Source organism: Erythrolamprus reginae, chromosome 13, assembly GCF_031021105.1.
Source record: "Erythrolamprus reginae isolate rEryReg1 chromosome 13, rEryReg1.hap1, whole genome shotgun sequence".
In the NCBI taxonomy this organism is placed as follows: Eukaryota; Metazoa; Chordata; class Lepidosauria; order Squamata; family Dipsadidae; genus Erythrolamprus; species Erythrolamprus reginae.
In genome coordinates, this window is record NC_091962.1 from 7,940,253 (window position 1) to 7,965,085 (window position 24,833).

General features: G+C 43.1%; 1 protein-coding gene across 1 annotated transcript; it reads left to right on the forward strand.

The window, feature by feature from the left end:
* On the forward strand, window positions 1-14,132 carry LOC139175453 (V-set and immunoglobulin domain-containing protein 8-like; the record flags this gene model as incomplete). Its single annotated transcript, XM_070766578.1, has 5 exons — window positions 1-58; window positions 5,133-5,285; window positions 6,527-6,649; window positions 8,722-8,965; window positions 13,664-14,132. Coding segments are annotated over 5 exons (1,047 nt in total), but the record flags the coding sequence as incomplete, so codon positions are not given.
* Between the last annotated feature and the right edge of the window lie 10,701 nt (window positions 14,133-24,833).

Genomic DNA, 24,833 nt, shown 5'->3' on the forward strand with positions numbered 1-24,833 from the left:
GAATGTACGGTGAAGAAGACCACGGAAGCGACACGCAAAGTCACCATCACAGTTCAAGGTAAGAATAGAAAAAAGAAAACAGAGTGGGAAGAGACCTGCAAGGTCTTCTAGTCCAACCCGCTACTCAAGCAGGAGAATGTATAGCATCTCAGACAACAGTGGAAGTGATGTGCCGGTGCCTGGAGGCTGTTGGGGCCTGGATGGGTGTCAACAGACTCAAACTCAACCCAGACAAGACGGAGTGGCTGTGGGTTCTGCCTCCCAAGGACAATTCCATCTGTCCGTCCATCACCCTGGGGGGAATCATTGACCCCCCTCAGAGAGGGTCCGCAACTTGGGCATCCTCCTCGATCCACAGCTCACATTAGAGAACCATCTTTCAGCTGTGGCGAGGGGGGCGTTTGCCCAGGTTCGCCTGGTGCACCAGTTGCGGCCCTATCTGGACCAGGAGTCACTGCTCACAGTCACTCATGCCCTCATCACCTCAAGGTTCGACTACTGTAATGCTCTCTACATGGGGCTACCTTTAAAAAGTGTTTGGAAACTTCAGATCGTGCAGAATGCAGCTGCGAGAGCAGTCATGGGCTTCCCTAGGTACGCCCATGTTATACCAACACTCAGCAGTCTGCATTGGTTGCCGATCAATTTCCAGTCACAATTCAAAGTGTTGGTTATGACCTGTAAAGCCCTTCATGGCATCGGACCGGAATATCTCCAGGACCGCCTTCTGCCGCAGTGAATCCCAGCGACCGATTAGGTCCCACAGATTTGGCCTTCTCCAGGTCCCGTCGACGAAACAATGTCGTCTGGCGGGTCCCAGGGGAAGAGCCTTCTCTGTGGTGGCCCCGACTCTCTGGAACCAGCTCCCCCCGGAGATTAGAACTGCCCCCACCCTCCATGCCTTCCATAAACTCCTTAAAACTCACCTCTGCCGTCAGGCATGGGGAAATTGAGGCATTCCCACCCTCCCCCGGGCCTATACAATTTATGTATGGTATGTCTGTGTGTATGTCTGGTTTAATAATGGGTTTTTAAAAATGTTTTTTAAATTTATTAGATTTGTTGTGAATTGTTCTATTGTATGTTGTGAGCCACTACGTGTCTACGGAGAGGGGCGGCATACAAATCAAATCAAATCAAATCAATCAATCGATCAATCGATAAATAGATAAATAGATAAATAGATAAATATAGATAAATAGATAAATAGATAAATAGATAAATAGATAAACAGATAAACAAACAAACTGTCTGTCTAGGGCCCTTCTTAAAAAAAATAACCCTCTAGTGATGGAGCGCCCACGATTTCTGGTGGCAAGCAGTTCCCCTGGTTAATTGTCCTCACTGATAGGAAGTTTCTCCTTAATTCTAGGGGGGGGTCATTCTCTATCAAGTGGACCAGGCGTCCTCATTCGACCACCTTCGATTTCAATGAAACTTTGCACATGTATTCCTTATGGTATAAAACTGAGGCGTGCGAAATTTCAGACCTAAAATTTTGCACGTCTCAGTTTTATACCATACGGAATAGATGTGCAAAGTTTCGATTGACATTGAAGGTGGTCGAATGGGGAAGATTCTGAAGATTGGTCCACTTGACAAAGAATTTGCAGTCAGTTTTGGTCACCACGATGCAAAAAGGATGTTTATTTTATTTATTTATTATTTAGATTTGTATGCCGCCCCTCTCCGCAGACTCGGGGCGGGTTGGGGTTTTTAGTGTTTTTTAAATTTATTAGATTTGTTCTTACATTGTCTTTGTTATTGTTATGAGCTGCCCCGAGTCTACGGAGAGGGGTGGCATACAAATCTAAATAATAATAATAATGATGATGATGATGATGATGATGATGATGATGATGATGATGATGTTGGGACTCTAGGAAAAAGTGCAGAGAAGAGCGACAAAGAGGATTAGGGGACTGGAGACTAAAACATAATGAAGAACTGGGCACGGCTAGTTGAATGAAAAGAAGGACCAGGGGAGACAGGATAGCAGCCTTCCAATATCTCAGGGGTTGCCCCAAAGAAGAAGGAGTCAACCTATTCTCCAAAGCAGCTGAGGGTAGAACAAGAAACAATGGGTGGAAACTAAACAAGGAGAGAAGCAACTTAGAACTAAGGAGAAATTTCCTGAAAGTTAAAACAATTAACCAGTGGAACAGCTTGCCTCCAGAAGTTGTGAATGCCCCAACAGTGGAAGTTTGAAGAAGATGTTGGATAACCATCTGTCTGCAGTGGTGTAGGGTCGCCTGCCTAGGCAGGGAGTTGGACTAGAAGACCTCCAAGGTCCCTTCCAACTCTGTTGTTGTTATTGTTGTGGCTGCTGTTATTTAAGACTCAGTAAAACTCGGCTTGTGCATCTCCCACTGCAGTGAAGGCATCTGGCTCACTTTCCAAACCAGGGAGAATTAATATTAATTAACGTTTCGTCTAATCCCCATTTAATAAAGGAGGGTAATTTAATGAGTGTCCCTGCATTTGCAACACCGTGGAAGGGGCGAGGGGAGAGCAGGCTTTGTGGAATCATAAGTAATGCGTCTTTTCACACTGGCATTCTGCCTGAACTCATTGCACCAACAACACCCACACAAAGTGCTTTGTGACAGTGTTGAAACCTACAAAAAATTTCCCTACGGGTTCTGTGGGTGGTCATGTGACTGGGTGGGCGTGGTTTGGCAGTCACGGTCGTGTGACCTTGTGGGCTCAAAAACCCCACACTTTGCACAACAATAACACAAAAGCCACACCGCTGACTCACCCACAATGCAAAAAAGGACACAAATTTTATTATTTTGGTTTCTAGGCTGCGTTTCTGCAGAGACTCAGGGCCCCTGCGACCACAAGCAGGAACCTCGCATAGCCACAAAGAACTCACACTTTGCACAACAGTAACACAAAAGCCACACCGCTGACTCACTCACAATGCAAATTAGGACACAAATTTTATTATTTCGATTTCTAGGCTGCCTTTCTCCGGAGACTCAGGGCCCCTGCGACCACAAGCAGGAACCTCACATAGCCACAAAGAGCTCACCCTTTGCACAACAATAACACAAAAGCCACACCGCTGACTCACCCACAAGGCAAAAGCACACAAAGTGTCCATCTTCCCCCCCCCCTCCCCGTGACCACAATCAGGAACCTCACAAAAGCCACGAAAGAATGAAACCTTGATGGCAAAGGAATTTCAGTCGCCCAGATAAATCACACCCAATTTTATGGCTTTTTCAAAACGGTCACTAAGTGGATTGCGTAGGTTATCTAAAATCGGTCGCTCCTCGCTTAACAGCTGCTTTGTTTAACAGTGGAAAATCTGGTCATCAGAAGTGGAACTTCCAAGAGTCCCTAAGGAGTTTGGGGATATACAGATTGAATGGATGGATAGATGGATGGATGGATGGATGGATGGATGGATGGATGGATGGATGGATGGATGAACAAATAAACAAACCTCGGTTTTCCACTGCAAAAAAACCCGGGCTGTTTGGCAGCCAATGTTTATCGACATCCATCAATTTATTTTTTACAAAAAAAAGAGTTTTAAATACAGTGGTACCTCTACCTGGGAATGCTTCTACTTTAAGAACTATTCTAGATAAGATTTTTTTGCCTCCTCTTAAGAACCATTTTCTACTTAAGAACCCAAGCCTAGAAAAATTTCCCAGGAAATTTGAGAGCAGCACAAAGGCCCGGCCAGTTTCCTGCCATTCCCCCTGGGTTTCTCTCTCTGGCGCAGTGTATGGGAGGCAGCCTCGCGCCGGGTGTATGGGAGGCACATGCCCCTCCTCGCCATCTCAGAGTCCCTTTTTTTTTTTTTTTAAGCCTTAAAGTTTTGGATTTTTTTGACTCCCCTCACTTAGCCTTCTTCCTTCAGCAGCGACTGTCCTCCTCCTCTTCCTCCTCCTCCTCCCACCCAAATTCCAAGCTTTTATTTCTTTCCTAATGGATTTGCACACATTATTTGCTTTTACTTTGATTCTTATGGGAAAAATTGCTTCTACTTACAAACTTGTCTACTTAAGAACCTGGACACGGAACGAATTAAGTTCTTAAGTAGAGGGACCACTGTATTATAACCCCCAAGGAGTAGATAAGCAATGTAATGATATAACACAAAATTTTCTTTTAAAATTAGCTAAAGCATATATAAAACATACACTGCTCAAAATAAATAAATAAAGGGAACACTTTAAATAACACAATATAACTCCAAGTAAATCAAACTTCTGTGAAATCAAACTGTCCACTTAGGAAGCAACACTGAGTGACAATCAATTTCATTTTGTTGTCAGCACATTCAACTTTGTACAGAACAAAGTATTCAATGAGAATATTCCATTCATTCAGATCTAGGATGGGTTCTTTGAGTGTTCTCTTTATTTTTTTGAGCAGTGTATATAACTCTTTTCTAGATCTTTAATTGTAATACAAATTTTTAGTTGTAATACAGAATTTATTTTATATATAATCTATCTCCGAGTCTTCGGAGAGGGGCAGCATACAAATCTAATAAATTATTATTATTATTATTATTATTATTATTATTATTATTATTATTATTATTCAGTGATTATGCATTATAAAATAATTTAGTTATTGGAATAATCAGTTTAATAGATATTTAAGGTTAAATTAAGAAGTGAAATTAATGAGCAGTGATTAAGATACAGTTTTTATAGTAATGCTTTAATATTGGATGGAGAAAAGGGATATTTTAAGAGGTCTAAGAATTTATAAGATACTATAAGTTTGTAGAGTCCTTTAAAGGAAGAAAGAGACACAGGGGCCTCCATTGAATGACTAGGAGGAAAAGAAAAAAAGAAAAAAAATCTGTATATGTTTGATGATAAAGCATTGATGTTGTCTTTGAAACTATGCATCGTTTTTATTCTATGTTGGAGAAAATAAAAATTTCAGATTGGAAAAGAATCTTGGGGATTTGCAGAGGCAAAAAGGCCTTGTGTAGAGGGGTGGCCGCCATATTTACAAAGGGATCAAATTAGAGGGGGAAATTAGAAAAAAATAGAAAAAAAATAGAAAACATAGAAAAAAAATAGGAAAAAAATAGAAAAAAAATAGGAAAAAGTTAGGGGGGAAAAGTAATTTGTTTTCTCTGCTGACCTACCCAGAAAAACCAGCCCTTCCTCGCTGCTGGATCATTGGCGTGATCGAATACGGGGAAGACGTTACCCTCCGTTGTGCCGCTGCTTCAGGATCCCCACCGCTCAGCTACCACTGGACCATGTCCGGCGACAATTACCATGATTGGATGCCCTCAGCAAGTGAGTATCGGCCTTCTTGCAGCTGCGCCTTGGGGTGGTTGGGAAAAAGAAGGAGAAATAAAGTAGGCATCCAGCTTATGGAACTCCCTGCCAGTAGAGAGGGAAAAACCTTAATAAGAGCACAGGTGGAATACTGCATCCAGCTGTGCTCTTACTAAGGTTTTTCTATCTAGTGGCATGCAGCTTTTGTCACCACATTAGAAAAAAAGATGGCAGAGATGGCTCTAGGGCAGTGTTTCTCAATCTTGGCAGCTTCGAGGTAGGTGGGTTTCAACTCCTAGAGTCCCCCACCCAGCATGTTTTAAGAAAGGTGGACTCCAGTTCCCAGAATCCTCCAGCCAGCTTGATTTAAAATGGGTGGACTTCAACTCCCAGAATTCCCCAGCCAGTATGCTTTAAGATGGGTGGACTTCAATTCCCAGAATCCCCTAACCAACATGCTTTAAGATGGGTGGGCTTCCACTCCCAGAATCCCCCAGCCAGCTTGATTTAAGATAGGTGGACTTCAACTCCCAGAACCCTCCAGCCAGCACAAACACTCTGCGCATGGATGGAAATCTATCGGTACATGCTCAGAATCTGTGCTTTAATGTCAAGATTGGGAAAAAAATTGCTTGAAAAAAAAATTATTATTGTTGTAAGCCGTCCTGAGTCTCATTGGAATTGGGTGGCATAGAAGTTGAAAAAAATTAAAACTAAAACTAAAATTATTAAAATAAAAACTAAAATTATTAAAATAAAAATAAAAATAAAAATAAAAATAAAAATAAAAATAAAAATAAAAATAAAAATAAAAATAAAAATAAAAATTAAAATTAAAATTAAAATTAAAATTAAAATTAAAATTAAAATTAAAATTAAAATTAAAATTAAAATTAAAATTAAAATTAAAATTAAAATTAAAATTAAAATTAAAATTAAAATTAAAATTAAAATTAAAATTAAAATTAAAATTAAACTAAAATTATTAATATTAATATTAAAATTAAAATTAAAATAAATTAAAACTAAAACTAAAACTAAAACTAAAACTAAAACTAAAATTATTAAAACTAAAATTATTAAAATTAAAATTATTAAAATTAAAATTATTAAAATTAAAATTATTAAAACTAAAATTATTAAAATTAAAATTATTAAAACTAAGACTAAGACTAAGACTAAAACTAAAACTAAAATTCAGATCCAACCTCTTGGTTCCTGCAGCCTTGGTTCCTAACTCTGCTGTGTCCATCCTCCAGGTCTTACTCCAGGGGATCTCCAGATCCGCGATCTGTGCGATGACCACGTCGGGGTCTACCAATGCAGCGTGGGCAACAATGTCGGCGTGGCTTATTGTTCAGTGGAAATTCAGTTCGGAGGAGGTAAGGCGAAGAGGTTGGGAGGCAGAAAACCGGGCAAATTCAAGTGTTTTCGACCCTGGAGGTTGAAGACACAACCAGCTCAAACATTCCTCCATTTAAAACCACTCGCTTAAGTGACCGTCGGAAGTTACGACCCTGAAAGAATCAGTTTTCACACATACGACCGTTGCAGCATTCCCACCCCTCCAGCCTTCCAGTGGTCACGTGATCAGAATTTGGAACGCTGGGCAGCCGACTCACATTTATGACGGTTCCAGCCTCCTGGGTTCACATGTTCGCCAGATTGGCGTAACAACGGGAGGATTCGTTTAACAACGGCAGTGGTTCGCTTAGCAACCATGGGGAAAAGATTGTAAAATATATTCAAGGGTTAAATCAGGTTCAGGAGGGAATTATTTTTAATAGGAAAGTGAACTGAAGAACAAGGGGCCACCATTTGAGGTGAGTTAGGGGGCAAGATCAGAAGCCACGTGAGAAAATATTATTTGACTGAAAGAGGAGTAGGTGCTTGGAACAAACTTCCAGCAGACGTGGTTGGTAAATCCACAGGAACTGAATTTAAACATGCCTGCGATAAACATAGATCCATCCTAAGATGAAATATAGGAAATAGTATAATGGCAGACTAGATGGACCGTGAGGTCTTTTTCTGCCGTCAATCTTCTAGGTTTCTATGAATGAGGAAGGGAGGGAGGGAGGAAAGAAGGAAGGAAGGAAAGAAAGAGAAGGAAGGAAGGGAAAGAAGGAAGGGAAAGAAGGAAGGAAGAATCCACAGTAACTGAATTTAAACCTGCCTGAGATAAACATAGATCCAGCCTAAGATAAAACACAGGGAATAGTATAAGGGCAGACTAAATGGACCAGGAGGTCTTTTTCTGCCGTCAATCTTCTAGGTTTCTATGAATGAGGAAGGGAGGGAGGAAAGAAGGAAGGAAGGAAAGAAAGAGAAGGAAGGAAGGAAGGAAGGGAAAGAAGGAAGGGAAAGAAGGAAGGAAAGAAGAATCCACAGTAACTGAATTTAAACCTGCCTGGGATAAACATAGATCCACCCTATGATAAAATATAGAAAATAGTATAAGGGCAGACTAGATGGACCATGAGGTATTTTTCTGCCGTCAGACTTCTATGTTTCTATGTTTCTATTTCTCGAGCTCGGTCACTAGGAAGAGACGCGAATTTCACTCTCAGAATTCCCCAGCGATAAGCCATAAAGTCCCGCCAACGTTTTGAAGCGGAAGAATGAAACTGGTTTGTCACGAGGCTCACAAAATCGCTTCGCCTCCTATGTACAACTGCAATTGAGCCTAAAATTTATGTCACTAAGTGAGACAGTTCAGAGATGTGGGGGGGGTTGCCCCAATTTACCACCTTTCCGGCCGCAGTCATTTAGCGAATCGATGCAGGGGCAAAAAGTTAGGAACAGGGTTGTTAAGTGAATCGGGCTTCCTTTGCTAGGTCGCAAAAAGGCGATCACAGGAAACACCCCCCCCCCGAGCCGTCATAAATATGAGTCGTCGGCCAAGCGTCTGAATTTGGATCGTGCAACCCAAGGGATGCCTACGACGGTCGCTAAGCGTGAAAAACCGAGTCCCTTTTTTTCCCCATGGGCCACTGCAACTTCAAACGACCACTTAAGCGAGTGGTTCTCAACCTGGGGGTCGGGACCCCTTTTGGGGGGTGTCGAACAACCATTTCACAGGGGTCACCTAAGACCGCGGGAAAAGATAAGACAAATTTCCCACGGCGTTCGGAACTAAAGCTTCTATTCTGGCGCCTTGGGACGTATTTTTTACAATCCGACCAATCAGGCATTTACAAAGGGCGCGTCCCTCTGATCTTCCTGCCAATCAGCTTCAAGCTCTGTTGGGAGAATTGGTGCTCGACTTATGGTTGGGGGCCACCACAATACAATGAACCGTATTAAGGAGTCACAGCATTAAAAAGGTTGAGAACCACCGGTTTCAGCGAAGGGTCATCGGTGGCAGACTCCTACCTCGCAGGGGGGTTGTGTGTGTGTGTGTGTGTGGCCCCCAAGAAGCCCACATTGTGCTTGTTTTGCCCTTTTGCCGCAGGTTGGAGCCGAGGCTGGATCATCGCGGGCTCCATCATCATCGCGCTGCTGGCCATAGCGCTCATCGTCGGGGGCGTGATCTGGTGCTGCTGGTGCTGTTGGGGCAAAGGAGGGGGTTGCTGTGGGGACCAGTGCCCCAGCTGCTACTGCGGGAAAGACTATTGCTGGGACTGCTGCTGTAATTTCGGCTCCGAGACCCCCGAGAAGCATCAGCAGTACTCCCAGACCAAGGCCAGCGACATCTGGTGAGCCCCTCGGCCCCGGGGAAGGGGGGGAAGGGGCCACGGGGGCCCCCCAAAAAAGATCCCAGCCTTCTAGTCTACACTGGACCGAAAGCTCTCTTCCAAGGGTCCAGCATCTCTTTCTTTCTTTCTTTCTTTCTTTCTTTCTTTCTTTCTTTCTTTCTTTCTCTTTCCTTCCTTCCTTCCCATCTCTCCTTCCTTCTTTTTCTCCTTCCTTCCTTCCCTCTTTCCTCCCTTTTCCCTTTCCTTCTTTCCTTCCCATCTCTCCTTCTTCCTTCCTTCTCTTTTTCTCCTTCCTTCCCTCCTTCTTTCCTCCCTTTTCTCTTTCCTTCCTTCCCATCTCTCCCTCTTCCTTCCTTCTCTTCTTCTCCTTCCTTCCTTTCTTTCCTCCCTCTTCTCTTTCCTTCTTTTTACTTCCTTCTCTTCCTTCCTTCTTCCCTCCCTCCCTCATTTCCTTTCCCTTCCTTCCCAATTCCTCCTCTTTCTCTCCTTCCCTTCCTTCCTTCTTTTTCTCCTTCCTTCCTTCTTCTTTTATCCATTCTTTCCTCCCTCCCTCACATTTTTTCTTCATTCCCAATTCCTTCCTTCTTCCTTTCTCCTTTCCTTCCTTCCCTAATTTCCTCTCTCTTTTCTTCCTTCCCAATTCCTCCCTTCTCTTTCTCTCCCTCTCCATCTTCCTTCCTTCTTCTCTTCCTTCCTTCCTTCTTTTCTCCCTCTCTCATTTCTTCTTCATTCCCAATTCCTTCCTTCCTCCTTCCTTCCTTCGTTTTCCTTCCTCCTTTCCTTCCCTCCCTAATTTCCTCCCTCTTTTCTTCCATCCCAATTCCTCCCTCCCTCCTTTCTTCTTCCCTCTTTCCTTCCTCCCCCTTTCGGAAGTGCTACTTTGGAGCTCAATTTCTGGGTGCCTTGTCCATGGGAGTTGTAGTCCTCTCTCGGTCGGGAGGGGGGCCGGGCTGAAAAAAGACTTAGTCACCCCCAGTTGTGAGCTGCAGCCTCACACTGGTCTTAAACAAAGTCACAAAGTCTAGAGAAACAGCTCAGTCTGGCTTAACCAATGAACTGACTCAGACGATCCCAAACAGAGATCTTTTTAAGGACCCACTTAGATCCAGTCTAGTATATTTCCCAGCTTGGATAAAACATCAGTTTTTCGCACTTCACTGCCAACTTTTCTGCTATAGGACAACTTCCAAAGCCATAAAGGAAGGGAGAAATATTATAAAATCCCAGGGAGAAATTAACCGCAATGAATAATATTAATTATCTGGAGAGACTTTTAATTTAAAAAAAAAACCAAGGATGGTGATTATCGCGAAAGGAATGAGGAATTCACGTGTACCAAACGTCTAACTAGGAGAAGGGGGAATAAACAGATGATGAATAATAAAAGCCATTAACTTGATGTGCCTTGCAGGCAGGGAAGAGCAGAACGTATATTTTTAAATCTGTTTCAGGGTTCCCCCCGAGCTTTCGAGTGCTCCACAAAGGGAAACATTAGCGAAATTAAATTGTTTCTTTCTCGTAGTGATAGATATTATCAACATCACTGCACAAATGCACAATTTGACTCAGGGAAACAACCTTTCCCCCGATGGGAACATACCTGCCTTTAGAAGTTATGTCACTTCCAGCCCCAGAAGGCAGGAAAGGAGGTGAGGATTAAGGATCTGTGGAACTCACGGCTGCATGAGGTGAAGAACGGTTGGAAAACTGGCTAGGCGGGAATCCGAATCCAAAAGGGTGTTTTTTATATTGTTATGACTCAGAGCTGTCTTTGTTAGTTCGATTTATTATCCTGACTTCTTTTTTAAGGGCGAAAATAAAAATTGGTCCTAGGTATGAGGTAGGAGAGGACAGGATGTGGGGAGAGCAGGGAAGAGGGGAAGGGAGGAAGGAAGGGAGGGAGGGAGGGAGGGAAGGAAAGAAAGAAAGAAAGAAAGAAAGAAAGAAAGAAAGAAAGAAAGAACCAAGGGTGGGGGGGAGGAAGATTGGAGGGGAGAAGGAAGGAAGTTTGGAGGGGAGAAGGAGGAAAGGATGGAGGAAGGGAGGGAGGGAGGGAAGGATGGAGAGAGGGAAGGAAGGAAAGAAGGAAGGAAGGAAGAGAAAGAAAGAAAGAAAGAGAAAGAAAGCAAGAAAGCAAGAAAGGAAGGAAGGGAAAGAAAGAGAAAGCAAGCAAGCAAGGAAGGAAGGAAGGAAGAGAAAAAAAGCAAGAAAGCAAGAAAGAAAAAAGGAAGGAAGGAAAGAAGGAAGGAAGGAAGAGAAAGAAAGGAGGGAGGGAGGGAAGGAAGGAAGAGAAACAAAGGAGGGAGGGAGGGGGGAGGGAAGGAAGGAAGGAAGGAAGGAAGGAAGGAAGGAAAGAAGGAAATAAATCTGGCTCCCCCTGATCCTACTTGAGTCCATAACTATTATAAAAGCTTTGCACATTGTTGCAAATAGAGGAAACAGCAGAGGTTTTTTTACTTCATTGCTAGTTCCAAAAATTATTCCCAACTTCTCTGTCCCAGGCAGGTGGGGCACAAGGCCTATTCTGGCAGATGCAAAGTAGCTAGCAGCCAACAAATGCTGAGCTGGGATTTCCCTCCCATCAGCCCCACCCCAAAACCACAGACGTTTCTCACCCATCCATAGGTAAACCCTGTAGCAGGTGTCAACACGAATCTCCAAGAGAAGAATCAGTGGGTCTAAAGGCCAAGGGGCAGCTAGAGGATGGAGGTATGGGGACAGGGAGTCCAAAGTATGCAATAGAGCATAGCTAGAGGAACAATGCATAGCTAGAGGTATCACAAGCAGGAAGAGGGAGATTGTGATCCCGCTGTATAGAGTGCTGGTGGGACCCCATTTGGAATAATACTGTGTCCAGTTCTGGAGACCTCACCTACAAAAAGATATGGATAAAATTGAACGGGTCCAAAGACGGGCTACAACAATGGTGGAAGGCCTTAAGCATAAAACGTATCAGGAAAGACTTAATGAGCTCAATCTGTCTAGTCTGGAGGACAGAAGGAAAAAGGGGGACATGATCGAAACATTTAAATATGTTAAAGTGTTCAATAACGTTCAGGAGAGAAGTGTTTTTAATAGGAAAGTGAACCCAAGAACAAGGGGCCACAATCGGAGGTGAGTTGGGGGAAAGATCAGAAGCAACGTGAGAAAATATTATTTGACCAAAAGAGTAGTAGATGCTTGGAACAAACTTCCAGCAGACGTGGTTGGTAAATCCACAGGGACTGAATTTTAAACATGCCTGGGATAAACATCGATCCATCCTAAGATAAAATACAGGAAATAGTATAAGGGCAGACTAGATGGGCCATGAGGTCTTTTTCTGCCGTCAATCTTCTATGTTTCTATGGTTGGAACGTGAGGATAGTCTAGATGACCATGTTTTGGGGCGGTTCTCACACGTTTCCGCTCTTCCCGAACTTCTCCTCTTTCTCGTTCTCCACTGATCGTTACTCCCGTTTTTCTGTAGCTTGGCTCTCCTTGGAATGACCATGTTCCTTTTCTCTTCCCCATATTGATTGTGGTCCTTTTTCTTCCTCAATTGATCATGATTGTTTTTTTCTCCTTGGCTTGACCATGGGTTTGTCTCTCTCTCCTTAGACTGACCATGGTTTCCCCACTCCCTGGATTGATTGTGTTCCTTCTCTCCCTAGACCTGTGCTTCTCAAATAGTGGGGTGGGCCCTCCCTGGGGGGGATTCAGAGTTACGCCGGAGGGTTGCGTGGCCAGGAATGTGTTGCTATAGTTATGGTAGAGCAACGGCGCCATTGGTAGCGGCTGCCAGATTGTGCCATTTGCGTGCGGTGCCAGTGTTATAGCCGACGCCATCTCTTTTTTCCTTCAATTTTTCCTATTTTTGCTCCGCGCGGAGGTGCAGTAGCGAAATCTCAAAAGGGGATACACACACAAGAGGGACAGATTTTGGCGAATTTTTGCTTCTGCAGATGTGCGTAGGCAAAAAAAAAAATAGAGCCGGAGAGGGGTGGCATATAAATCCAATCAATCAATCAATCAATCAATCAATATCTCGCACATGCACATCCTTTTACGAGATTTCAGTGCATTTTTGCTTCCGGTGCAGAAGCAAAAACACGCCCATATAGCACGTGACACACACACACAAGAGAACCGAAGTTGTGCGTGCAGCGGTAAAGGCGATCCACCCCTGTATGTGAGACCCCGAGGAAGGTGCATGGAGTAGGGTTTTTTTTGCACCGAACCATAGCACGCAGCACAGAGCAGGAGATATAAAGCGCAGATAACAAACCCGTAAGAGACACCATGGGAAAAGATTGAAGAGGGATGAAAAGAAAGGAGGAGAGAGACGGAGCTCACGAGACAAACGTAAGTCCCCCAAAAGCTAAAAAAATAGGATGAAAAAGCATATGTCGCTTTTTCAATCATGCTGATAAGCCGCTGGAGTTTGCCGAGTATTGCAAACAATCTTTTGGGGGCGGTGTGAAATGATTACTTTTTTCAAAGGGGGGGGGGCGTAGCAGAAAATAATTGAGAAGCACGGGCCTCGAACGACCATGTTCTTTTCCTTCCCTGGATTGTGTGCCTTTCGCTCCCTGGGGTGCGCGGTACTTCTTCCTCCTCCTGGGTTTTCTGGGGTGATCCCCCTCCCGCGACTGATCGTACGTCCCCTTTCTCTGCCCCTTCCTCTCCCTGCATTGACGATGCTCCTTCCCGCTCCAGTGTGGATGCTGAAGCCCCCCACAGCCGACCCTGCAGCCAAGCCATCAGTCGGGCCAGTAGCCTCCACTCCTTGCTGGGCTACCCAACGAAGGGCGTCCAGTACTCTCAAGGCCGCAAGTACACCCCTCCCATCGTCCAGGTCAAGATGAGCTCTCCTCCGGACAGCGACGTCAGCGTGGTCCTGCCTCTCGAAATCCCGTCACCCTCCGATTCGGAACAAGGGGAGATCTCCGAGCCTTACTATCCCCCCAAAGGGGGCAGCGCCTACCCCGATTCCAACCCATGCTGCGAACCCATCAAAGTCGATAACGTCAAAGGCTCGCGGTCGCAAATCTACTGCGAGCCGCATAATTACACCTCGGCTTGTTCGGATCCTACCGGGCTTCGTTGGAAGGACGGGAGTAGCCGGCAGTATAAGAGCGCGGTGCTGATGATGCGCTCTTCGAGCAGGGATGGTCTTTTGATATGAGACGGAGACGGAAGGGGGGGAATGGATTACCAGGGTGTCCAGCACACCTGGAAAACATGGAAATCGGGGAATTATCAGGGAAATCGGCGGTTTCGGGAATTATCAGGGAATATGTAGGGAAAAAACAGAATAAATCAAGGGGGAAAACAAAACTCTATTAAAATGTTTAAAAGTCTAAAAAATAAAACTGGATCGCGCTGTCTGGCAGAGTCAAGCAAAAATGAGCACAACTGTGGCAACAACTTGCTTCCTCAGCTACCGATATTTCTCCATGGCTTAGCCATTTGGTATGACATCCTCTACAACCGCGCCTTAACTAGATCGCAAGTTACAGGGAAATGTTAGGGAAGTATCAGGGAATTTCATAAATGCTTTCTCCCTGGACACCCTGATTAGTGGGGGGGAAGATGGGGGGAGAGAGAGGAGGTGTCAAAGTTCCAGGTAACATCCAAACTAAATCAGAATCAGAGTCAAAATACGCTTCAAAGTTCCAATTTATTTCGCGAGCCACCCTGGCAACCACACAGGGAAACCTAAGTCTGAATTTCCTACTTGGTTGAAATTTTACGTCCCTTGTCCCCCCCCGCCAACCCACAAACTTGTTACGTTGCCCACTCGGATTGTGCGAGCGTAGTCAATCCTCCTTCCACTTCCCCCCAGGTGGGTGGGCATAGGATGGCCTTGAACCCCTTGAAAGAATTCTTTGTGGCTGCATCTGGCCGCTCATGAAAATCACCCCTCCCAAGTTCCCATCAGCACCAAGCCTTCTATAAATGGTGTGGCAAGCTGTTAATTTATCACCAACTTCTCCATGGGGGGAGGGGAGGAAGAAGAAATGAGGACCACCTCTTCTCCTTCATCCAGACATCTCCACCCCAAGAACCAGGAGGCAGGACAAACTTTCACTCTTTAGGGGTGACATGTCAGGATTTTCATGCCAAAAGGTGGTAGATTTGGCCTGCCAAATCCAGAATCCTTAATAATAATAATAATCTAATAATAATTCATTAGATTTGTATGCCGCCCCTCTCCAAAGACTCGGGGCGGCTCACAACATTGCCCCAATCCTTCCAGATTCCCAGATCATTTTGATCTGGTGAGATTTTGGGAAATCCAACAAGCTTGCAATCTTTTAAACATTAGCCCGGGGAAAAAATAAAATAAAATCAGGGTTAATGTTTAAAGGATTCGGGATTGATGGCAAGAATTGGATCTTGCATGAAAATACACTGCACGATTTACTCCAAAGGTAGCCTTGGTTAAATATGACTTAATCCAAAAGTCTCTTTTATGTTGGATTCTTGCCTGCTTGGCACAGCTCTAAGGAGCCAACGTTTTTCCCTTTTGCAAAAGCTAGAAAAAAATTGCATTTGTTTGCTTTTCACTGAAAAGCCTGGAGCGCGACCTGTGTTTTTTTCTCGTAAAATAGCAAATTCAGAGCGAAGAAAACCCAGTTTGCCTCAAGGCTACCCACAAGCGTTCCTGAGACGATTTGAGCATTAGAGAAACATAAACATGTATTAAACTCACCGATCGTTCGAGGGCAAGATTTGGCTGGCTCTCTTGGCCACACTTTTTTTTTAAAAAGAAAAAAGACTTTTTGTAAAAACAGTAGCAGGCGTGGAAAATAATTTCATTCCACTGCAAAAAGTCCAACAAGGCAGTTTGAAGAATCCTTAGCCTAAAGATGTTTTATACTGCAATGCAAAAAAATCCATTTGATGGATAGAAAGATCCAATGATGCCAATTTAGGTGTGATTTACGCCATATTGTTTCTCTGCTGGATATTTGCCAGTTGCAATTTTATTAAAAGATTTGGCATAAAGAAATTCCAAAAATAAAAGAATGGGCAATTTACATTTATAGAATAACGAAGTTGGAAGGGACCTTAGAGGTCTTCTAGTCCAACCCCCTGCTTAGGCAGGAAACAGACCGGTACAAAATGACAGATTGCTTTTAGCCCATTGTTGACATCCTCAACTTTATTTTTTATTATTATTATTCCTTCTTTCTTTCTTTCCGTTTTATAAGATACTGTACATCAGGGATTGCAAAATCTCTAACCAGACAGAACGCGCAAGCAGCGATCGTGTGTCTGTTTAAAAAAAAAACACAACACTTTCTTTTGTTTGGTTTTCTGGAAGTCTAGCGAATCGGGATTTCAATAACTTTGTCATCGGTCTGCACTCTTGTCTGGATTCGTGTGTGTGTGTTTTTTTAAAAAAATTGTGCAGTCTCTGAAATATTCTTTAAAATGTAGTTGCCTTTGTTTGTAGACTTTTACGAGTAAGGGGGCCTTTTTCCTAAAATGTGGTGGCGCCTTTCAGGGCTGATCCACACCAATAAATCATCTACTTTCACTGAGCATTTTGTTGTGTTTTGATTATTTGTTTTTAGTTCTTAATGCTCCACTTCCAATCCAAGATAAGAAATAAAGAGAAGAGAAGTAATTGTAAGAAAGATTCATAATTCTTTGGGTGCAATGGTAGCCTTTACATGGGGCTACCTTTGAAAAGTGTTCGGAAACTTCAGATCGTGCAGAATGCAGCTGCAAGAGCAATCGTGGGCTTCCCTAAATATGCCCATGTCACACCAACACTCCACAGTCTGCATTGGTTGCCGATCAGTTTCCGGTCACAATTCAAAGAGTTGGTTATGACCTATAAAGCCCTTCATGGCACCGGGCCAGGTTATCTCCGGGACCGCCTTCTGCCGTACGAATCCCAGCAACCAATTAGGTCCCACAGAGTGGGTCTTCTCTCGGTCCCGTCAACTAAACAATGTCGTTTGGCGGGACCCAGGGGAAGAGCCTTCTCTGTGGCAGCCCTGGCCCTCTGGAACCAACTCCCCCCAGAGATTAGAATAGCCCCCACCCTTCTTGCCTTTCGTAAGCTTCTTAAAACCCACCTCTGTCGTCAGGCATGGAGGAACTGAGATATTCTTTCCCCCTAGGCTTCTACAATTTATGTATGGTATGTTTGTATGTATGATTGGTTTTAAAATAAGGGGTTTTAGCTGTTTTAGTATTGGATTGTCGCATGTTGTTTTTACCACTGTTGTTAGCCGCCCCGAGTCTATGGAGAGGGGCGGCATACAAATCCAATAAAACTAAACTAAACTAAACTTTAAAAAAAAGTTTTTTCCCCTCCCGGGTTTTGAAAACTATAAGCCAGTAGGAAGTCCTCGACTTGCGACCACTATTGGAGTTAGAATTTCCACTGCTAAATTAGACAGTGGTTCGTTGGATTGTGTGTGACCTTATCTTCTTTTTGCCACAGTTGTTAAGCGAGTGAATCGCGCAGTCGTTAAACAAATCCAGCTTTCCCTGTTGGTTTTCCTTGTGGGAAGCCAGGTGGGAAAGAAACAAATCAAATGACAATCTTGCGATTCCAGGTTTTTAATACCTGCTGTAAATATACTGCTCAAAAAAATAAAGGGAACATTCAAAGAACACATCCTAGATCTGAATGAATGAAATATTCTTATTGAATACAGTGGTGCCTCTACCTAAGAACGCCTCTACTTAAGAACTTTTCTAGATAAGAACCGAGAGTTCAAGATTTTTTTTGCCTCTTCTTAAGAACCATTTTCTACTTAAGAACCCGAGCCCGGACAACAAGCTCCTTCCCTTCTCCCAAGCACAGATCAAAGCTGACCTTGTGAACTCAGCAGCTGTGGCAATCAATCGGTCAAGATTTCTTCTTAAGATGGATGGACAGATGGAAGGATGAGAGAAAGAGAGATACAGTGGTGCCTCTACCTAAGAACGCCTCTACTTAAGAACTTTTCTAGATAAGAACCGAGAGTTCAAGATTTTTTTTGCCTCTTCTTAAGAACCATTTTCTACTTAAGAACCCGAGCCCGGACAACAAGCTCCTTCCCTTCTCCCAAGCACAGATCAAAGCTGACCTTGTGAACTCAGCAGCTGTGGCAATCAATCGGTCAAGATTTCTTCTTAAGATGGATGGACAGATGGAAGGATGAGAGAAAGAGAGATACAGTGGTGCCTCTACCTAAGAACGCCTCTACTTAAGAACTTTTCTAGATAAGAACCGAGAGTTCAAGATTTTTTTTGCCTCTTCTTAAGAACCATTTTCTACTTAAGAACCCGAGCCCGGACAACAAGCTCCTTCCCTTCTCCCAAGCACAGATCAAAGCTGACCTTGTGAACTCAGCAGCTGTGGCAATCAATCGGTCAAGATTTCTTCTTAAGATGGATGGACAGATGGAAGGATGAGAGAAAGAGAGATACAGTGGTGCCTCTACCTAAGAACGCCTCTACTTAAGAACTTTTCTAGATAAGAACCGAGAGTTCAAGATTTTTTTTGCCTCTTCTTAAGAACCATTTTCTACTTAAGAACCCGAGCCCGGACAACAAGCTCCTTCCCTTCTCCCAAGCACAGATCAAAGCTGACCTTGTGAACTCAGCAGCTGTGGCAATCAATCGGTCAAGATTTCTTCTTAAGATGGATGGACAGATGGAAGGATGAGAGAAAGAGAGATACAGTGGTGCCTCTACCTAAGAACGCCTCTACTTAAGAGCTTTTCTAGATAAGAACTGGGTGTTCAAGATTTTTTTGCCTCTTCTTAAGAACCATTTTCTACTTAAGAACCCGAGCCTGTAAAAATTTCCCAGGAAATTTGAAAGCGGCACGAAGGCCCATCCAGTTTCCTGCCCTTCCCTCTTTAATCCCGGGCATCTCGGGCTTTTCTGGGCTGCCAGAGGAGCCTTTCGGTGGCGCTTAAGGAGGCTTTGGCAGTCCAGAGCGAACGAAGCATTTTCCTTTTTCTGGGCACTTGGAGAGGGAATAAACTTCTGCCGGCGCCCAGGGAAAAGAAATACTCCCTTCGCTCTGGTCAGCGACTGTCCTCCTCCTCTTCCTCTTCTTCCTCCTCCTCCTCCCACCCAAATTCCAAGCTTTTATTCCTTTCCTAATAGGTTTGCACGCATTATTTGCTTTTACATTGATTCCTATGGAAAAAATTGCTTTTACTTACAAACTTTTCTACTTAAGAACCTGGTCACGGAACGAATTAAGTTCTTAAGTACAAAGTTGAACGTGCTGACAACAAAATGAAATTGATTGTCAATCAGTATTGCTTCCTAAGTGGACGGTTGGATTTCACAGAAGTTGGATTTACCTGGAGTTATATTGTGTTGTTTAAAGTGTTCCCTTTTTTTTTTTTTTGAGCAGTATACATCTCTGTTGCCAAACACCTGAATTTTAAGGACGTGTTCCTGAAACAGTCAAAGATGCGAGGACCTGTCTTAAGTCCGTTTTTTGAAGGCTGCTATAACATTGAGCAGTTACTAAATAAAATGGTTGTAAGTTGAGGACTCTGTGTGTGTGTGTTGTGTGTGTCTGTAAGAAAGGGTGTGGGCCCATTACGTGCACAATGACTAAATTTATTTTATTTATTTATTTATTTATTTATTATTTAGATTTGTATGCCGCCCCTCTCCGCATTATATAAAAGCAAGCATTTCTTCAATGGGGATTTTAATACTCTGATGACGTCAGTAGAGACTGACGTAAGCTTAGTAATTTTTAGTAGTTTTAAATACATTTTAAATGTTTTGGAGATTGTGATGTCTATGGCCTTTTCATTTGTCTGCGGAGTCTGCGGAGAGGGGCGGCATATAAATCCAATAAATCTAATCTAATCTATTTATTACTTTACTTGGAGCTCGCATTTTTAGGACAATTCTTGATAAATAAATAAGCGAATTAACATCGCTTTTTGTTAAAATACAGCAATCTTGTGACCGTTGCAATATCTCTGTGGTCACACAATCAAAATTCAACAGGTTTATTTATGACGGTCGCAGCATCCCGGGAGCGAGGGTTGTCACGTGATCCCCTTTGCGACCTTCCAACAAGCCAAGTCAATGAGGAAGCCAAATTCACTTAACGACCGTGTGACTAACTTAGCAACTCCATGGTGATTCACTTAACAAGGTGGGGAAGTCAGTAAAATGAGGCCAAATTCATTTAACAGCTACCTTGGTAAGCCCTGGAAATTTTGAGTTCCCTGAGGGTCGTTAAGTCGAGGAGTACCTATGTTTTAATCTCGATCAAATGAACCAATTTTGTGTTCCTTCCCTTTGCTGGAGTTCACATACAGTAGTTCTTATCTTGGTGTAAACGGCTGGTTTTGTGTTGCAAGTTGTCATCCAAAGAATTAGGTCAATCGGTTTAGATAAGCATCTGCTTTGGCTTACTTCCTAGCATCTGAAGGAGGTGTGTGGGAACAACTCCTGTTGTTTGTGGGTTGCGGGTAAAAACACACCGAAACTGATGTGGTTAGTAGTCACAGCAAGCCAATCCTTTTCCACCTTATCCAACGATCAGCTGAAGTTGGTAGTTTCCCTTGCTGGTTTTCGATCACTGTGGCCAAAAACTTTTTCCCGAGTGAATCCTGGGAAGCATTTTTCCAACCAATACAGGCTGTCTCCCACTTGCAACTACTTGTTTAGTGACCGTTCGATGTTACAACAGGTGAGTCCTCGACTTACAGCCACAACGGAACCTTGTTAACTGAGACATTTGCGGAGTAAATTTTATGACCTATCTTGTTGTTAACTTAGTCGCACCGTTGTTAAGTGAATCCGGCTTCCCACAATGAACTTCGCTGGTCGGAAGGCCACAAAGGAAGATCACATCACACACACACACACACAGGATAATTGTGACCGTCATAATTATGAAACACTTGCCCCGAGTCTGAATTTTGATCACACAATCGCAAAGACGCCGGCAAATGTCATAACTGTGAAAAACGGTCCTAAGCATGGGATATTGTCCATTTGCACCAGTTCTATAGAACGTAAGAACATATCAGCGACCTCGCTTAGCCCTGGAAATTTTGGGCTCTCTGAGGGTCGTTAAATCGAGGAGTACCTGTGTTTTAATCTTGATCAAATGAACCAACTTCACGTTCCTTCCCTTTGCTGGAGTCTGAATTTTGATCACACGATCGTACACCAATTGTTGTAACTGTGAAAAACGGCCCTAAGCATGAGAAGTTGTCCGTTCGCACCAGTTCTATAGAACCGATAGCAGAAATTTCCCATTGCTCGCCGAAAATCGGCAGCGATGATCGGTGGTCCATGCTCCCGAACTGGTCCTTTGGTCACTGCAGATTGCCAAAAAACCCTCTGCACAAGCGCAAAGGGTCATTTCCAGGAGGGGACACAGAGGCATGTGCTTGCTTCACTCGCCTGTGTTTGTGTTTGTGTGCAAAATGTGCCCTTCCGTTGCAAGGCGAATCGGCAGGGAAGGTAAGTTAGAAGCCGCCCCTGGTCCTAAGTCGCTTTTATCAATGCTGTTGTAACTTTGAACAGTCACTAAACTGAACTGTTGTAAGTCGAGGACTACCTGTATTGAAAGGAAAAAGCAACTTGTGACCGGTTTTCAGACTTACGACGTTCCCATGGCACCCGGCCTGTATTTAATAATGATTGTATTGTTTGGGGGTCCTGTATTTTATTTACTTATTTATTTATTGTATTTATATGCCCCTCACTGCAAAAGGACTCGGAATAAATACAAGAACAATAACAATAGTTAAAATCTAATAACAAAAATCAATAATAACAATACAGCGATCCCTCGCTTTTCGCGGGGGATGCGTTCCAAGACCACCCGTGAAAAATGAATTTCCATGAAGTAGAGGAAAGATATATTTGTATGTATTTAATGAGTATTTGGACTTTTAAAACCATCCCATTGCATTAAACACTCATTGTATAATGTTTCTCAGCTGGAACTAGATGTGATATCCTACCAGTTTCTTTAACAGAGCACAGTAGTACCTTAGAAGAATTTTATGAATTTTTAATGGATTTAAAATTTTCAATGGATTTAAGCCCCCTTCGAAAATCCGTGAAGTAGTGAATCCGCAAAAGATGAACCACGAAGTAGCGAGGGATTATTGTAATATAAAAAAACATACCAGCGTTCTACCTGTCAATGACTACTTCAGCTTCAACCGCAACAACACAAGAGCACGCAACAGATTCAAACTTAATATTAACCGCTCCAAACCTGACTGTAAAAAATATGACTTCAGCAACTGAGTTGTCGAAGCATGGAACTCATTACCTGACTCAGTAGGGTCAACCCCTAACCCCCAACATTTTTCCCTTAGACTATCCACGATTGACCTCTCCAGGTTCCTTAGAGGTCAGTAAGGGGCGTGCATAAGTGCACCAGTGTGCCTTCCGTCCCTTGTCCAATTGTCTCTCCTTATCTCATTTATCTTTTCTTCCTTTCAAATTTGTTCACCTATACTTTTATATCTTTTCTTCCATTGGTTTCTTTAGTTATATTACTATATATCTATTCTCTTCAATGTGTATTATGTATTGGACTAAATAAATAAATAAAATAAATAAAAATAAAATAAATTCCAGGCCTGCCAGAAAAGCCAGGTCTTAACGGCTTTCCGGAAGACTGGTAGGGTGGAGATAGTACAGATCTCTTGGGGGGAGTTGGGTCCAAAGGGTTGGAGCCACCGCAGAGAAGGCTCTTCCCAGCCAACATTGTTTGGTGGACGGGACCTGGAGAAGGCCAACTCTGACTGACCACAGCGAAGTATGAGGGAGGAGGTGGCCCCGTAACCTATCCCTTCCCAACAAGTAAATGAGAGGGGGCACCCAATTCACTTAACAACCTCATGCTTCACTTAACGACGAGAACGACTTGCTTAACAACTGCGGCAAAAAATAATAATAATTGTAAAGCATCCAATATTCTCAGCAACCGTCTCACTTAGCAGCAAATGTTTTGGGCTCAACAATGATCGTAACTCGAGGACTACAAATCACTGTCTGAAATGGTATATAGACCAGGGGGCTGGACTAGAAGACCTCCAAGGTCCCTTCCAATTTTGCCTTTCTATTTTTATTTTATTTTTTTACTATCTGTATAGCGCAGAAGGTTGATCCCATTCAAATGTGATAATCAAATTATCACAGATAATCCCCACTCGGTTAAAGACCTTGGTATACTAATAACAAAAGATTTAAGTGCCAAAGCCCACTGCAACAATATAGCCAAGAAGGCTTCAAGAGTTGTAAACCTAACCCTACGTAGCTTCTGCTCTGGCAATCTCACACTACTTACCAGAGCTTACAAAACTTTTGCCAGACCCATCCTCGAATACAGCTCGTCTGTTTGGAACTCATATCGCATCTCAGACATCAACATCCTTGAAAATGTCCAAAGATACTTCACCAGAAGAGCCCTTCACTCCTCCACTCGAAACAGAGGACCCTACGAGACTAGACTTTCAATCCTGGGCCTAGAAAGTTTAGAACTAAGACGCCTTAAACAAGATCTAAGTATTGCCCACAAGATCATATGCTGCAACGTCCTGCCTGTCGGCGACTACTTCAGCTTCAACCACAACAACACAAGAGCACACAACAGATTTAAACTTAATATTAACCGCTCCAAACTTGACTGTTAAAATTATGACTTCAGTAACCAAGTTGTCGAAGCGTGGAACTAATTACTGGACTCCATAGTGTCATCCCCAAACCCCCAACACTTTACCCTTAGATTATCTACGGTTGACCTATCCAGATTCCTAAGAGGTCAGTAAGGGGCGAGTACAAGTGCACTAGAGTGCCTTCCGTCCCCTGTCCTATTGCTCTCCTATATCTCCTATACCTTTCTTCCATTCCTATATCTCTTCTTCTATTCTTTCATTGATATGTTCTATTACTTTATCTTCTTTTCTATTCTTTCTTAGATATATTTTACTATGAGTATCTCCTCTATAACCTTCATCATGTATTTTACTATGTGTATATAGATATATACCCACTAAAACCCTCATTGTGTATTGGACTAAATAAGTGAATGAATGAATGAATGAATGAGTGAGTGAGTGAGTGAGTGAGTGAGTGAATGAATGAATAAATAAACAAACCAATGAAATTCAGCTGAGCATAATAAACTGCTCAAAAAATAAAGGGAACACTTAAACGACAGAATATAACTCCAAGTAAATCAAACTTCTGTGAAATTAATCTGTCCACTTAGGAAGCAACACTGATTGACAGTCAATTTCACATGCTGTGGTGCAGTTGTGCAAATGAAATACTCAACGAGAATGTTTCATTCGTTCAGATCTAGGATGTGTTCTTTGAGTGTCTCCTTTTATTTTATTTTTTGAGCAGTATAGATCCAATTTGACATTTGATCTGGTTCCTTCCGGATCTCCAAATCCAAACAAGGGGAAGAGATCTTTCTGCACACGTATAGAAAGGTTTGCACGCTCACCCAGATAAATTGCAAGATATCCAATTTAATTCGACAGGGAGAGACTAGGTTCAACTTCCTCCAGGTTAACAACCTTTCCTGTTTACTGAATCACCCGGTAGAAATACAGGTTGAGTTTGGACAGCAAACCCAACAGCAAAAGATAACAAACCAGGTTCAAACCACCACCCTCGGCTTGTGGTGAAAACTCCCACGAACTTGGATCAGGAGGTTTCGTAGGCCAATGCAACCTATCAAAGGGTCATAGAACGTTCTGTGTTAACCAGAAAGCTTTGATGGACATCCAGAGAAGTCGACTTCCTGCTTAAGCGAATGTTGATCATTCTTGGTCCTGGATGGTAGATGCCATCTGACCAATCTAGGCATTCAACATTGATGGTTATCAATAGGATTAGGCTGTTCAGTAAT